Source organism: Micropterus salmoides, unplaced genomic scaffold, assembly GCF_014851395.1.
Source record: "Micropterus salmoides isolate LMB-PRFRI ecotype aquatic unplaced genomic scaffold, ASM1485139v1 Ms_hic_scaffold_4, whole genome shotgun sequence".
NCBI classification, from domain to species: Eukaryota; Metazoa; Chordata; class Actinopteri; order Centrarchiformes; family Centrarchidae; genus Micropterus; species Micropterus salmoides.
Genome location: NW_024043372.1, coordinates 24877730 through 24894020, shown reverse-complemented (window position 1 = coordinate 24894020; position 16291 = coordinate 24877730). Strand labels below are relative to the sequence as shown.

Genomic DNA, 16291 nt, shown 5'->3' with positions numbered 1-16291 from the left:
TTTGGTTTTCAGTTTTTCCCTCTATTTTTTGTGACTTCCTTGTAAATCACATGCGTGTATGGCGTCATTCACAGGTCACATGACTGTATTATCTGTACCGGCTGTTTATCAGGACTTTACCCCACGAATACACCAGTGTTGAGGCAGTCACTGCTAACGACGCCAGCCTTGATCTTGTCCTCTCCTCTTCGTCTGCTCCTCGGTGCTGAAGATGTCTCGGACAGCTGTGCTTGTTGTCCTCTTGTCCGTCGTGCTGGCTTGTGTGCACGCCGGAGTATTTTTTAACCCGAAGCAGCCGTGCTATGTCCGCAAGCCCACCAGAAACAACTTTGGACTGAAGTAAGTCGAGCAGATTCGTCGTGTGCTTATAAAAATAAGTCTGTTATAAGTTACGAAGAAACGTAAAGAGGCTGATATCTTACCGAGCTAAGTTTTCTTTAGCAACAGATATTAGTGGTGTGTGTACCAAACAAACACGTTGTCTTGCGTCTGGACAACGAGATTTGTAGGCATTGGCATATCCCTGCAGCATTTACAGTGCTTCACACATTTACCTAAAGCCAAATCAAATCTGCCATTTTGATAGTGCAGTTTTAACTGATGGTAAAATCGAAAGGTCATCGAGGGTGTTTTGGTTTAATTTCCTTCTCGATTTCCTTTGTAGCGGTAAAACGAAACCAAATAGACAGGCATTACTTTCTACAAATCACGAGGCTCACAGGTTGAGGAAGTAGCTTATGAACCCTGAAAGACTCATTGCCATATAAACTGCATTTTAAAATATGGTCAAGGATATGAAGTGGTTTTTTAAAAATGTTATTTAAAGTTTTCAAGATGAATATCAAATATCAGCCCTAAAGCTATGGATGAACAACGTTTAGGTTTGAGTTTTGAAAATCTGACATTGCCTATAGAGCTAAAATTATTAGTCAGTTGACAGAAAATTAATCTAACTATTTTGATAATTACTGATTGAAAAGTCTCCCTTTTCATGCATAAATCCCTATAATATGTTAATAATAATTTGATGGTTTCAGCTCCACAAATGTTAAAATGTGCTGTTTTTCTTACGTCCTGGATGTCTTTGTTTTAGACAAAAACAAGGCACTTAATTTCTTCATGAGATTAGTTGACAAAATAATTGGCAGATTAAGACTATTTCTAAATGACCTCATATTTTTTTACTTCGGTAAACTTTCCCTCAGGTCATTGATGTTTATGGCAGCGGTTAATGATTATTTTCTATGTGGAATAATCTGTAATTGTTTTTTCAATTATGCTTTTTTTTTATTGTATTGAGTGTACTACTGTTGCAAAACTGATGTATCTAATGACGTGTCTGTTTACAGGACAGCTCCTCGTCCTCATGAGTACATAAACATTTCTGATCTGCCTAAGTCGTGGGACTGGAGGAACATTGATGGCATCAACTATGTGAGCACGACCCGCAACCAGCACATTCCCCAGTACTGCGGCTCCTGCTGGGCCCATGGTAGCACCAGTGCTATGGCAGGTGTGATTTCAAAACATGCTGAATAATAGTGGTTTGTTGGTGGTGTGGAACAGCAGGTCCTCACATGACTGTTCAGAAACATTTTAATATAGATTGGCAGTTCCCGTTCCGCTTTACACAGAAGTGACTTTAAATAACAGGAAGTGGCTGTCGTGCTTTGTATTTGTCGTTAATATTAAATCTTAATGTGTGTTTGCTCTCTCACCAGACCGCATCAACATCAAGCGCAAAGCGGCGTGGCCGTCTGCCTATCTGTCTGTCCAGCACGTGATCGACTGTGGTGATGCCGGCAGTTGCCACGGAGGAGATCACACCGGAGTTTGGGAGTACGCTAACAAACACGGGATCCCAGATGAGACCTGCAACAACTACCAGGCTATAGACCAGGGTAAGAGTCCTTCAGTGCACAAAGGAAAGGTCACAATCACTGTCTGAGTTTGATGTGTGCATGTTCTGTGTACATCTGTGAAGACTGCAAACCCTTCAACGAATGTGGCACCTGCACCACCTTCAACGTGTGCAATATTGTAAAGAACTACACCCTGTGGAAAGTGGGAGATTATGGAGAGGTCAGCGGGAGGGAGAAGATGATGGCTGAGATCTACGCCAGAGGACCGATCAGGTTTGCGACTTATTTATGCTTTTCCTTTGTGGAGCATTAGACATCCCTCTCTGTTAGCTTTCTAAAATATATTTAAGAAATACCAAAGACATTTAATTACAAGTAAGCTCAATGTGCTTTACATTAAGATGCAAACCCCCAAAGACTGAGGAACCCACATAAACCAAACTAGAGCTGCAACGGTTTGTTGCCAACTATTAAATTAATCTCTAACAATTTATATAATCTGTTTTAAGAAAAACAAAATTAAGGAAAAAGTCACAATTCTGTAATTGTGAATATTTTCTGGTTTCTTTGCTCCTCTATGACAGTAAAGTAAATATGTTTGGGTTGTGGACAAACAAGACATTTGAGGACGTCAGCTTGGGCTCAACCTTTTTTTTTGTTTTTTTTGTTTTTCTTTCCAGAATTTTCTGACATTTTATAAACCAATAGCTTATAATTGTTGGTGGCACCCTTAACAAAAACATACAGTATCATCTGCCTGACAAAATAGTAACATTTTCAATAGACCTGTTTCACAGAAGACATTTTTACATGTTAGAGTAGAAAAGCACAGATGTTATTAAGATTAGTCATGGCTGATCACAAACTGTATGAGAAGTACGCTACAGTTTGCAGTCCGGTAGTGTGATAATGTATTAAAAATGGTGGGGTTTTTTACTTTGGGCAACAGGCTGGAGTCTGATGTGTGACAAGCAAGTAGCAGCTGCTACAACTACATTTGATAGTCCAAGAGACCTGTCAATCAAGGCAACACACACCCCTCTTTAAGCTGTAATGTGGGTTTTGTGTGTTGGCACGCTAACATTTGCTAATTAGCACTTAACACAAAGAACAGCTGAGGATGATGGGAATGTCATTAGTTTTACTGGTAATTAGTCATAAACCACAGTATACTGGACACTTGGAAAATGATGACCTGACATCTGACCTGCGCCAGTTAGGGGATCACCAAGCTGTTACAGTTTATCCCATAAGATGGAGGATAACCAGTCATTAGCATTTATCCTGTATTGTTTCCTTGTATCTTGTTCAGTGATCAGTTTGGGGGATGGAAACCGGGCCGAACTAGAGGATCTGCAATTTAAAATGCTTCACATAGACATTAACTTTCAGCTGCTCGGTTCCTCCAAAGCACACTGTTGGCTATTGTACAACTGCTAGTTCACTCCGTTGCATTATGGTGTATACATGTCTTCATGCCTGTGCAGCTCTTCATTATCTGAATTCAATAATTTACCCAGTAAGTAATGTATGGTGGATGTTTTCTCCAGTTGTGGGATTATGGCCACAGATACGCTGGATGCCTACACCGGAGGCCTCTACTCTGAATATCAGGAGAGTCCCTTCATCAACCACATCGTGTCAGTGGCAGGATGGGGAGTGGAGAACAACGTTGAATACTGGATTGTACGCAACTCCTGGGGAGAGCCATGGGTAAGTCCTTCTCAAACATAAAAGATCACGCAGTGAAAGTGGGAATAGTTGTCAGATCTATGGACCCTGCTTACTGAAAGAAGACTTGTTTCTCTGAGTTAATTCCCCTTGACAAGTTGAAGAAACAAATCTCCTTTTTCCAGTTAAGCTTTAACTGCACAGCCCCTGTGAAATAACCGACACTGTTATATTGAAACCTAAATGAGTTACCTAGATAATTTAGCTTTAACAATCAATTAGTGAAAGAATTATTTTCTCAATCAATAGCCCATAAGATTGGGGGGGGGGGGGACCCGGAAATCCTTACAAATGAGAAGTGTGCAAATGTTTGGCAATGATTTAGGATTGATCAATTATCAGAATAGTGTCTCTCTCTCTCGTGTGTTGGGCGATGCCTACATTGAAACATCGGGATGGACGATGACCTCGGGGGTGTGCGCGGGTATAGTGGTCTTATGTGCATGTGTTCACCTCTATGCTTCACTCACACAGACTTCACTCTGCTAAAAACTTGGTAGCCTATGACGTTACATGTTGCGATGGAAATTTTACAAGCATAGACCAGGTAAATCAGCAGTGAACACAGGTGCAGATGTTGGTTTTGGTTGTTTGATAGGCTGCGTCAGCCCACAAGCGGCTCACCTGCTGCCGTGATAAGTTCTGTGTCTTTTAGGCGACTTTATAAAACGTACTGCTGATGGAGAAAGTGGAGTAGACGGGCGAGGGGGGAGACAGAAAGGTGGGGCAAGCCGGTGTATTTAACAGAGGTGTAACGTTAGGCCTTTTGTGTGTCTGAGTGTGGGGAGAAGAGAAATCCGACGAAGGTGCAAGCATATTTAAAACTTCTAATAGTGATGTTGTAGAGCTTAATAAATATAGCCTTCCTATTTAAAATCAAATTTAATGGGCTGTAGCACTTTATAATTTATTAAGGAAAGTCCAGTCTGGTAAATGATGAATGAGCAACACTGTGTAGTAGCCTAATATTAACGCATTGATCCTTCTTCCACTCCTGCGTTTTAGAGCCTGTCATGGTCCGCGTTGGCACGCATTCATATTTCTAGCTTCACCCGATTTGAAATGGAGGCTCTGCCTTTATTTACCCGTTACCATGGTGAATCGTAGTATCTGTAATTCAGAGTTTCCCACCTCAGGCTCAATCAACCCAGAGTTCAGGGATAAGCTGAGTTTAAGCCTTCTTTCTGAAACAGGGCCCTGCTCTTTTATGAAAAGCGCTCTGAGATAACTGTTGTTGTGATTTGGTGCTATATAAATAAAATTTAACTGAATTGAACTGAAGTTGCAGATTGCTTTCCCCGCTCTCCTCAGGGTGAGAAAGGTTGGCTCAGGATCGTGACCAGTGCCTACAAGGGAGGAAGTGGAAGCCAGTACAACCTGGCGGTGGAGGAGGACTGCATGTTCGGAGACCCAATCGTCCCCAAGGAGTACCTGTAGAGGACACCGGTAGCTGCAGTATCAGAGGTCGTCACTGCACACTCGCATTTGTCTTCCTGTCTCGGGCAGAGTAAAACTTTTTATGAAAAATGTTGATAAGGGAAGATTTTACTTTATACAGATGTTTGTTATATTATCTGTTACTCGGGGAGGGGAAATGGGAGGGTATTTTCTAGCTGGATATCAGACCTGCTTGAATCAATGCAGATGTTCTGATTAATTTTTGTTTTTTACCAGTGAGGTCTGCAGGCAGTGTAATGGTCAGAAACATTTACATTGAATGGGAGGAGTGAAACTGTACAATTGATTTCTTTGCTATTTGCAAAATTAAAGTACTGCATGCCGAGTGGCCATTACAGACTCACAGAAGACATTTACCTTAAAGAGGCCATAGACAGCTTTTCATAGTTTGCATTTTTTAATACATACTGACTCAGCCAAAGAACAGTTTTTATAATTTGTCCTGTATGGCTCCAACGCTGAATGTTTTCAGTGTGTGGCGTTAATTTATTGAAAATATTGCACTACAACACTGATAAAGGATTTGTACACACAAACTGAAAAGAACTTTACGTGTGCCTTATGTGAACTTGCAGTCAAGTATAGGTTTATGTAATTTGCCATTTTTCACGCTGAACAATCTACACATCAGAAATTATGCAAGAATTGCAACCTGTTGTTTAGTGTCAAACTTTGCCAATAAACCCAACATTTAAAAGTGATGCTCCATACAGTCTGTCCTTCTGAGTATCAGTCATGCTCCGTCTATAGGGCTGAAAAGGTTCACTATTTCTCTCACATTTGGATTCCTATGGTGATGATTAGTAAATTTATTTTTTTTAAGAAACTTCTCAGCCCACTCCTGCAGCATAATGTATCTACTGTATGTACCCATTGCATGGGCTTATCAAATTATAACCACACCACTGTTCTAACCGTGTGGATGCTGTGAAAGTTAAAGTAGCTCTGCAGAAAACACAACTGATGCTGATTTGTAAGTTTCAGATCAACATTCAGATAAGATCAATGTTATTTTTAACCCTATGCACATGAGAAAATGAATAGACTTAATCTGTCCCATAATGTGAAAGTCTTGATCCATAATGGGGAACTAGTTTTACTGCTGTGCTTTTGAGCACAAAGTGATGTTTGATAAAAATGTAAAAACAAAATGCAAGGATTACATATTCAGGTTTTTATTTTAAAACGGCTCGAACCAACATAAAATATAGAAAATCAAATATACATGTGAAGAAGAAGAAAACATAGCTGCATCTTCAGAGGCTTCTGCTTCGACCGCTCTGTCTTGTTACTGTACTTTCCCATCAGCTCCTTCACAGTTGCCTTTTTGTTGCCTCAACAGAAACTAATTGTTTCTTGGTCAAACTGAACAGTCCATCTCCGAGCAATGTGCTTCATCAAGCAGAGCATTTGGGTTATCATGGAGATAACGGATCTTCTGTCGCTGTTAGATCTTGGTACAATCTCTAACAGGAACATTTTCAGCATCCACTCCTCATCAGTTTATCATGATGAAGTTTGACTTGCAATGAGCTGAAAAACCGGGAAATGATCACCTTCATTATTGTGCTTCCAAGACAATGATTACAAAGGACGTTTAAACAGATGTGATTTCACGATCTCTTTACTGTCAGGGTTGATGCATGAAATCCACTTCCAACTTATTTCTGTGTACCTGCAAAGCTCTTATTTGTTGCACATGGAAATGGTTTTCCCCTCAGTATATCCATAGTTAGTTCTGGAGGTTCGTGGTAGCCTGACTCCACTAAGACACTTTATCGCTTTTTTCCTTTCATTTGTCACCCACCTATAGAGAGTAGACTCACTTAACATGTTAGCACATCACTTACCAATGAACTCCGCAACCGGGTCATGTTCTCCCTCTGTGCGGATGGTTCCTGCGATGCTGTCGTTCTCCAGGATGGGCAGGAAGAGCTGAACAAAGTCTGATGTGTAGGGAGGCGCTATCACATCTAGCACCTATAAAGAGAAACAATGGAGTATAATTAGTTTGTTCTGTTGTTTGTTTGAATGCGCATGTTACAAATATTTACTTGAGTATGTAATATTTATAAACAGCAGTAAAAAAGGCCTGTTTTCAATTATGGCCACTTGACAGACATTAAACCTGCTATAACTGATTTTTGGACACTTGGGGGCAGTAAAGACATCAACACAACACCCACATAGCTTCAACTTTTCAGCCGATATGGTGAACTTGTTAGCAAACAATTTCTTAAAGCATCCAGTAGTTACAGATATCATTTGGAGTTGTGTTTCTGGCCACTTGATGTACATAAGGCCAATATTCACTCTCTTTAGGTCTCTCTTAACTCCACAAGGAAATATTTTGGTCTAGCTGCTAAACGCTCCACTAGGTTCACCAGCTAGTCTCCAACTTTGTGGTGCTGAGCAGGAAGTGTTGAGATGTTTTTTAGAACCTTTTTACTGAAAACGGCTGCCTGCTGCGGCTGAAAATAATGTTATAAGGGGGCTGAACAGTTAAACAATGAGCTGAAAACCTCTATAAGCCCCATAAGGCAAGGAGAGCTGTAGATCCAGGTTATAATTCTTTCTAGGTTCATCATTATGAGTGATCCCTTTCACATATGTTCACATTGTCATTTGATATACAAAGTTATAAAAATGCCAACCACAGCTGCTTTAAAAGCAGATTTGTCAACAAGTCAAAACACGTTGAATATTTAGTTCATGGTAGAGGTGGGAGATGGATTTGAGATAGTCTGGACCTGCAGACACCCTGTAGTGTCTCTGATTGAGGTCACTTCCTTTCTCACATTGTATATCTTTGCCAAAAATCTACATAAGAAGCAGCGGTTACCTCAGTGACGAAATATCTGATGAGGGAGATATCCGTGTTGAGTTTCTCCAGACACTTGCGAATGTAACCAACTACAGGCAGGACATAGCCACGACTCAGCAGATGAACCATTCGGTCCAGCAGAGTCTTCTTCAGCTCCAGCTGAGGAGGAAATAAAACTGTCAGCTGATGGGTGGCACAGTTACAACATACCCACTTCTGTTGAAAACTGCAAGAAACAGCATTAACACAAACACACCTGCTCCATGACATCCAGCTGAGAGTGCTCTGTCTCAAAAAGCTTGACGAGCAGCTGGAGGACCTGCGGGTGCAGCAGCTGGTGACACGTACAGATCTGTGTGGAGGAAGTATTCATTCATTCACTGAATTGATCTGCTCGTCTTGAAGAAGTTAAAGTTTCATCTGGTAGTAAAGTCATACCTCGTCCAGTAAAGCTAAATGTACTGGAGTGTGGTCTGTCTGCAGCTGGAAGTACCGTGGCTCAGACACCGTCCAGTCCACCCATTTCAAAACCCCCATGGCAACTACCGGAAACCTGAACACAAACATGAAGTGAGCGGGGATCAATCAGGAGTGAGCGAGCTGGCCATCGAACTTCAGTTCTTTTTAAGTACAACTGAAAAGTGTTTGAAAATGTCTTTATTTTTGACTAATCTATTTCCTGATTGAAATCACACTTTTATTCACACTCATGAATCATTTCTACTTAGGAAAAGTTCTTGTGCGGCTGATTTGTGTTGAGACAAAATACAGTTTAATAAAAATAAAATTGGTTTTGGGAAAAAAAAGTTTAATACTCAAGTATGGCGTTGAAATAACGATAGTTTCAGTAGTGGTACCAAAACTCATATCAGCCTTGGTATTGGAAATTTTGAAATGATACCCAGCCCCAGCAAGAAGTCAATAAAACCTGGGTCATTATCACAAAAAGGTTACTTGTTTTCAATGCAACTTCATTCCCTCCCAGATGTGTATTGAAACTTTAATACAATTGTTTTCCCAGGTCAACTGGTTGTAAATTAGTTTTTTATTCACTTCAAATTGATCATTTATAGATGATTTACCCCAGTGTTGACATTCCCATCAGGTTTCAAGTTGTTTAAGTAATCTTTAACTTGTAATTGCATTAAAAACACCTCCCTCCCTTAAAGAGAATAGCCAGTTGCAGGCCTTTGAGGAACAGGATCTCGGTCGTCCACTCACCGGATGCACTGATACAAAGTGCCGAGTTCAGCCACCAGCTCTGTGGCGCCTTTGTTCTCATTGCAGCACAGGTTGTGCACAGTCTCTATGGCCTTGGAAGTCGACTTCAGCTCATCTTTATTGATGTTGACTCGCTTGTTCTGTGATTGAACAGGAAGAAAACATGTTAAGGAGAATTTAGGGAGCAGCAGTTATGGTGAAACCAGGGTATGAAACCAGTATCATGGGAATTCGGTAAAGAAATAACCAGTTTACTTTAACCAGTTAATCTAAATCAAACCAGTTAGTCACACAGGCACATGCATCAGCAAAGTCATCCCTGTACCTTTTTCCACGTTTCAACCACGCTGGCAGCGTAGGCCAAGATGTGGATGTATTTGTGTTTATGGTCTTGGTTGATCTTTGATCCGGGTTTAAACAGCGACTGCATGAACAGGTCCAGAAAGGCAGGCACTCTGATCTAAAGACAAGAAAACATGAATACTCCAGTTAACCGCACCTTGATCAACAAGCATGTAGTGCATATAAGCAGGGTCAAAGACGCTGCGTCCTCACCAGCTCCACAGGAGGCGGGTCCATGCTGCTGAACATCTTGAACAGAACTGTAATATCTGCAGGATTCAGGGCTCCTTTGGACAACATGGCACCCAGTGCCTGGCAGGCTCGAGGGTAGGCTGCTGCTGTACCGAGAGCGAGGGTTATCTGACTGGCATCATGACCTCTGTAAGAAAAACCACAACAACTGAATAAGTAGTGAAATGTGCACCCCCCCGTAATCAATGTTCCAGATTTGAAAGTTAGCTCCTGTGGACTCCACTGGATGGTTAAATTGTGTCAACATCAATTTTACCTCCTGAAGCAATAGCAAAGAGGGCACGTCATGGTGAAATTCTGCTAAAAAAAACAAAGGGACACAGGTACCTCTCATGCGCGGACTTCTGCACCTCCTGGCCGATCCTACGAACAGCTGAACCGCCCTGTTCTTCCTGAGCGAGGATGGACATCATGGACTGGGCAAAGAGGTATGTGTGCTCGCCGTGACAAACCATCTTCTACAGGAGAGACAAGGTAACAGCTCAGCAGAGATCATCACACGTGATCAACACTAACTTATACACACTGTGGTGTTAATATAACAAAGCTTGATATTTTCATTTGGGACTAAACTTTCACTCCATAAGACAAAGAGGTAAATCAAGAAAAAAATATAATCCATTGTCTGTAAAATGTGACATGGAGAAAAACAGCCAACGAGGTTTCCCAGAACCCAAGACAACATCTTCAAATGGTTTCATCTGACCAAAAATCAAAAATATTTAATTTACAATGATATAAAACAGAGAAATGCAGTAAATCCTTACAGTGGAGGAGTTGAAATCAGTGAATATTTAGTGTTTCTTGATAAATGAGTTAAAAACGATACATCAATTATCAAAATGGTTGATAATTATTTGTCAAGACTGCATGGTACTGAAATTACAATATAAAGGATGAAGTCCTCGCTGTAAAGTAACAGAGGCAGGACTAATAAATTAATGGAGTAAATGCTGATTTATATTTCACAGCACCGTGGTTAATGAAACAGAGAAGTTAAACAAAGCTCACAGCAAATTCTGGCAGGTTCTTCTCCAGGTTTTCTTCTCCTCCATCCAGCAGCGCGGCCAAAGACGTCCTCAACACCCGGGAGAAAACCTCCAGCTGCTGACACGCTGTGGACACGCTGGTGATCTCACCCTGATAACCTGCATCTGAAATAAGCTGAACACACACACACGCAAAAGGTATGTGACGTGAACAACACACACACACTTCTGAAAGATTTGCTTTCACCTTTTTCTTTTTTCACAATGTAAAAACTTAAACGAGGCAGTTCTACATATTGATCCCATCTGAAGTTACCATGTTTGCTAATTGCTATTATTTTTATCAAAAATATATTAAATTTACACAAGGGAGTAGGTTTACCCCCCCCGCAAACCTACACCCTTTAATTTACTGTGACATGCAATCACATTCAATGAGCAAAATTTTTGTAGATTAATTGAAATGACCATAATAAATGAAAATGTTAGAATACAAAAAAGTTAATTTTCATTTCATCGCCTAATCGATATAATAATGGTTTCAGCACTTACCTATTTTCCATTTATCTGATAAGGGTAAACAAAAATTATAACTCTCGGTTCCCTTTATTGTTAGTTTGAAGTATTTTAAATCACCAACATGTGTAAAATTGACTCCCTCCACTCCCAAGTATAATTACATGTCTTAAACTCCGGGGCCAGGACCTGTGCTGCTGCTACAACTACCACCACCACCACCACCACTACCACCGTACCTTTACAGTGAAGTTGAGCATCAGGCAGTCTGGGTGAGCCTCTGCCAGCTTATAGAAAAGATCTCTCCATGTGGTGTGCGCTATCATCTGCTCGAGCCAAGCTGGAGTCTGAAAACACAGGGTACTGGATTGGTTTGGTCTGTTAAGAGCTTCACTTACATCTTAAAATCCATAAATCTTTTGCACATGGCGTTCAGGATTTGTGATTACTTGTATTAATTAGAAGCGTGTTCAAAAATCTCACCTCTCCCTCAACAGTGAAAATGGAATCAGCTTTCTGAGGGTCAAAGTGTTTTATCAGGAGACTCTTGAGGTGATTTTCTACTCTCTCTTGGACCTGAGCAGGCTCCACACCTGCAGTCACAATAAAAAAAATGACAGATTAATTAAAAGTCACCAGGTAACGGTTGGAGGAAGGGAAGGGTTTTTTGTGGTACAGCAATGACATCTCCAAGCCCAGAAAACATCACTGGATCTTGTGGTCTGCTACTTACCCATCTGGATGAGCCACTCTGCCAGCAGATTGACGGTCTGAGCCACAGCAGAGTAGTTCTCAGAGAGCAGCTGGATGACATGTTCTGGAGAGCCACCTGCTTGGAAATACCTGCAAGAAAAATATGGTTTCTATCATCCAATTCTCAGTGGCTCTTTATGATTTGTGTACCCTCTCTCATTGGTCACAACACTAGTCGTCTTGTGCAGTTTTCACAGTTATTTTGTCTCATTCTCATTTAGAAATGGTTTGTGTGTTGCAAAGTGGCTGTACCCACAGAATTCATTCAATATTATATTTGTATGAGATAACAGGTGCTCACGTTTTGAGGGTGTTGAAGATGGCAGGTTCCATGATGTAATCCCTGCTGGAGAATTTCTGCAAACAATCTTCCTGTATTTTCCCATCATTTTCCCCTTCAACATAATCCTCCTGAAAGACACATTCATAAACAGAATCAGAAACAGCTTTATTGCCAAGTAGATTTTACACATACAAGGATTGTGCTTTGGTGACTATGTGCGTAGCAATAGATATAAACCATCCATCTTCAGCCTTATCCTGCGTACAGGGTCATAGGGGGCTGGAGCCAATCCCAGGTGGCTAATCCATCGCAGGGCCACACAGAGACAAACAACCAGTCACACGCACACCTAAGGACAATTTAGAGACACCAATTAACCTAGTCCGCATGTCTTTGGACGGTGGGAGCAAGCTGGAGCACCCAGAGAGAACCCACGCAGACACGGGGAGAACATGCAATGGCCTGGAACGACCAAGGTTTCTTACTGTACACAAACCACAACCTTCTTGTTGTGAGGCGACAGTGCTAACCACTGCCCCGCCCCAATAGATATAAACCTATACTATAAATATAAAAATACTAAATAAACAAGATGTACAAGTTATAAAAGAGTAATAGAGACTATGTGCAAAATGCCAGTCCAGATTTGTATTGAGCAAACATTTAAGGACGACGTTTGGGGGGACATGAGAGTCAGTGTCAGTGGGGGCCCTGGGCCTTGTTGATGAGATCAGCTGCAGAAGGGAAGAAACTGTTCTTGTGGCATGAGGTTTTGGTCCTGATGTAGGAGGGTGTCTGAACATTTGTTGTGGTTTATGCTTCTATAGTAGCTCTTCTGTCTTAGTTTTACTTAATAGTAACACACTATTCTCTTTATCTTTATGTATTTTGCATGGCACTTACGGGATGGCAACAACAGTGCTATTTAAAAAACACCATGGACAACATCAGATTTCCTGCTCCAGCTGTTTAACTGATTGAGCATCAGCAGACTAATTGTGAGCTTAAGTTCCACAGCAAGATAAGAGTTTACGTCTACAACAAAACAATTTTCATAAGTCACTAGGTAAGTTGCTATGTTCCTGTTTTTTTCTATTGTCTAACGTTAGTCTCCTGTGTCACCAATTGTTCTTACAAACTTATTGTTTGACAAACCAGTGTAAAATTAAACACAGCTTTGTGTTATCGACGACGAAATGTTTATCTGAACAAGCGACTACAATTTAACAACTTACAATTTACGCACCAACACTTGCAGTGACAAGACATAAAATAAAGTTTTTACTGCTACAGTGGGCTAAGTAGAAGTTAACATGCATGTCCACAGCTGCTAGCCTGTAGCTGGCTGCGAGTTCAAACCATGCCGAACATCTCCACAGTGCAGCCGTGTAGACACGTCTATCTCAGTGTTAGCTGGACCTTAATGCAGCGCTGTTGTCACAACAGGTCGGCACAGCTCGTGTAGCCGCAGCTAAGCTAATGCCGCTTAGCTCTTCGTGCAGTCTGAGCATCCACACAGCAACAAGTAGGGAGCTCACCAAGTTACCGTCGGGGCCCTCCCAGTCTCCAGCGCTGCTGTAATATTCCTCGTCCATGGTGACGGGAAAGAAGCAACGTTGAACCAGCAGCAGTAATCCAGCCGTACGTTTTAAATCTCGACGTGATTTATTTTTTACCGCTTACAGTGTCGGGCGGTCGAATATGTTCAGCTAGCCTGTTTAGCTAGCAAAGCTAACAACAACAGGCGGAAAATGGCGAGGCGGTGATCAGCAGGCCACGCCCCCTCATTTATTATCAAGTATTTCCTCCCCGAAATCAGTCTGACAGGCACAACTGTCTAATAACTTGATTAGTTTAGATTCTCACTAATTTAGTATGTTAACTTAAAATGATTAAACATTTAAACCAAGCACAACAATTTAGCCAAAAATAGTTAATTCCGGATTTGTACAGTAAGAAAATTAAAATACAATAATAATTAATTTTCTATGGCAACCGGCAACTCTTCTAGAAGCAGCAGCCGGTAGCTCCTTCAAACTTCGCTAAGCTACACTTTTGTTTTTTACGTGTTTTTTCTGGCTTTATTGCCAAAACATGCGTTACCTCTGACGTAAGTAGGCCTACAATCGTTGGAAGATGAAGACGGGGTTTTGGGATTAAAGAGCAGCAGACCACGATCCAACTGGACCAGCCACCACGGCGGGTGCGGTGATCGCTCAGAGGAGAGGAAAAAGAGCCAGGAGAGGAGCCATGCTGGTCCAGCTTGGTCTTAATTCTGCTCCTAAAGAGCCGGTCTGGACAAAATGGGACTCATATTGACCGAGCAACGGAATTTAGAGACTGTTGTGCCTACATCGTTACAGAGACCTGCCCCATCAACATCCCCGATCAAGCACTCGGCAGGTGGTCCATGTTCCGAGCTGCCAGCGCAAGACTGGCAAGATGAGAGGAGGTGGACTCTGTGTTTTACATCGATGATGCTTGGTGCACAAACGCAGTCAAAATGGACTCTGTTTCCCAAATGTCAGACTGTTTATTGTTAAGATGAAACTTTCATACTATCATCTGCTGTTTACATTCACCCCATGCAAATTAAAAAAATGCACTGTGGAGTGTTCGGGTGTAAGTTAAGTGTCTGTATATCAATAACTGTATTGTTTTATTTTGTTTTATATGTTACCATATTTTAATATAGGCCTACACTTAATTATATGTTGTGTTTGACTGAGCCTACACAAAGTGACACAAGGTAGGCCTATTCCTCTTGTTTTGGGAAAAACTGGAACAAATTAATCTCTGTGAAATGACATCTTACATATTTCTATACCGTTTGTCCTGGTATTGTACCTCATTATTTTATTCTTATTTTACTGATATGGACCTATGTGTCTAAAATAAAAGTTGATTAATTGATGTCAATAAAGTTAGTTGCGTTTTTATTGTAATTATTAAAGTAAAATATGGTGAGGTGCCTAAGCTCATTGATAGAAATTGTGTGGCCAAAATAATAGAGACACCCAGTATAGCTCAAAACAATTCCTCAGCACCACAAACTACATCCTCAAATTAACCACAGGGTCCTAACAAAACTAAACATTATAACCTTTGTCAAGGTGAATTTATTGCAGGTAAGGTGTATTATTAGACTGCATTAGTTTTAGCCAGGTGTAACTAATAAACTGGCAACTGAGATAACTTTACAAGGAGCAGAGACACTATTTTAAAAAACAAAGTCTAAGGATGCACAAAGGGATACGCATATATATTGTTACACCAGAGAATAACTCAACTTGCTCATGATAAGTACATCTCAGGTTAAATGAAAGAAAAAAACTCCTAAAATGAACATTACAACTTGACAGAAGCAGCAGGTGGTGCGGCTGGCCAGGATGTGAAATTACACTGTGGTGTTTTGTATTTGCATATATTACCAACATTTAAGCTGAGTGCATGAGAAAAAGTGAGTGTATGTATGCACACAAGCATTTTGCACACACAGCTGTGCCTTCAACAACTGAATGTGGGCAGAAATAGTTAGCAAATTAAGAAGTAACATCCAAGTGGATGAAAAAGAGCTATGAATACTGTAATGCCTAAACTAAAAATAATGTGTTGTGAACTGGAACTTGAACTTGTTCTCTGCAGAGTACTGAAAGTGATAGATACCTACACAGTCCAGTACATTTGGCTTGCAGACATATCATGAGCTATATAAGGACTGCGGTCCTGGTTAATTTGAACAGGGACAGATGAGGGGTTTTGCTTGATTTTATTAATATCTGTACTAATAAACATGGGTGGTGGTGAATTATTTGTGTATCTTGTTGTTTATTAATACATTTATAAAGTTTCTTAAGACTACGACTGTAAGCTGTTGGACCTCAAGGATACACATAATGCATTTTAATAACACTTAATATAAACTTTTGTTTGTTGAAAACTCCATGATGATCCTTTATGTACGTTTACTGGTCTGATGGACATGTGCCTGAAAAAGTTCATGTGAAGCTCTAGTCCTAGTTATTGCTGCAGTTATTACAGTGATTTAAAAAATCACTAA

General features: G+C 40.8%; 2 protein-coding genes across 2 annotated transcripts; one reads left to right on the top strand and one right to left on the bottom strand.

Annotated features, from left to right (window-relative positions):
• Nucleotides 1-100: 100 nt before the first annotated feature.
• Nucleotides 101-5752, top strand: ctsz (cathepsin Z). The gene is made up of 6 exons (XM_038696297.1): nucleotides 101-339; nucleotides 1350-1513; nucleotides 1722-1901; nucleotides 1985-2135; nucleotides 3413-3575; nucleotides 4905-5752. Exons 1-6 carry the CDS (start codon nucleotides 212-214, stop codon nucleotides 5028-5030), a joined length of 912 nt encoding a protein of 303 aa, XP_038552225.1. The 5' UTR covers nucleotides 101-211; the 3' UTR covers nucleotides 5031-5752.
• A 713-nt stretch (nucleotides 5753-6465) lies between these two features.
• Nucleotides 6466-13976, bottom strand: nelfcd (negative elongation factor complex member C/D). Its single transcript, XM_038696296.1, has 15 exons — nucleotides 13770-13976; nucleotides 12250-12359; nucleotides 11929-12038; nucleotides 11679-11788; nucleotides 11435-11542; nucleotides 10702-10854; nucleotides 10018-10148; nucleotides 9652-9817; nucleotides 9422-9556; nucleotides 9097-9236; nucleotides 8314-8428; nucleotides 8132-8227; nucleotides 7894-8034; nucleotides 6902-7031; nucleotides 6466-6584 (listed from the first exon to the last, which is right to left on the bottom strand). Exons 1-15 carry the CDS (start codon nucleotides 13824-13826, stop codon nucleotides 6550-6552), a joined length of 1737 nt encoding a protein of 578 aa, XP_038552224.1. The 5' UTR covers nucleotides 13827-13976; the 3' UTR covers nucleotides 6466-6549.
• Nucleotides 13977-16291: the final 2315 nt, after the last annotated feature.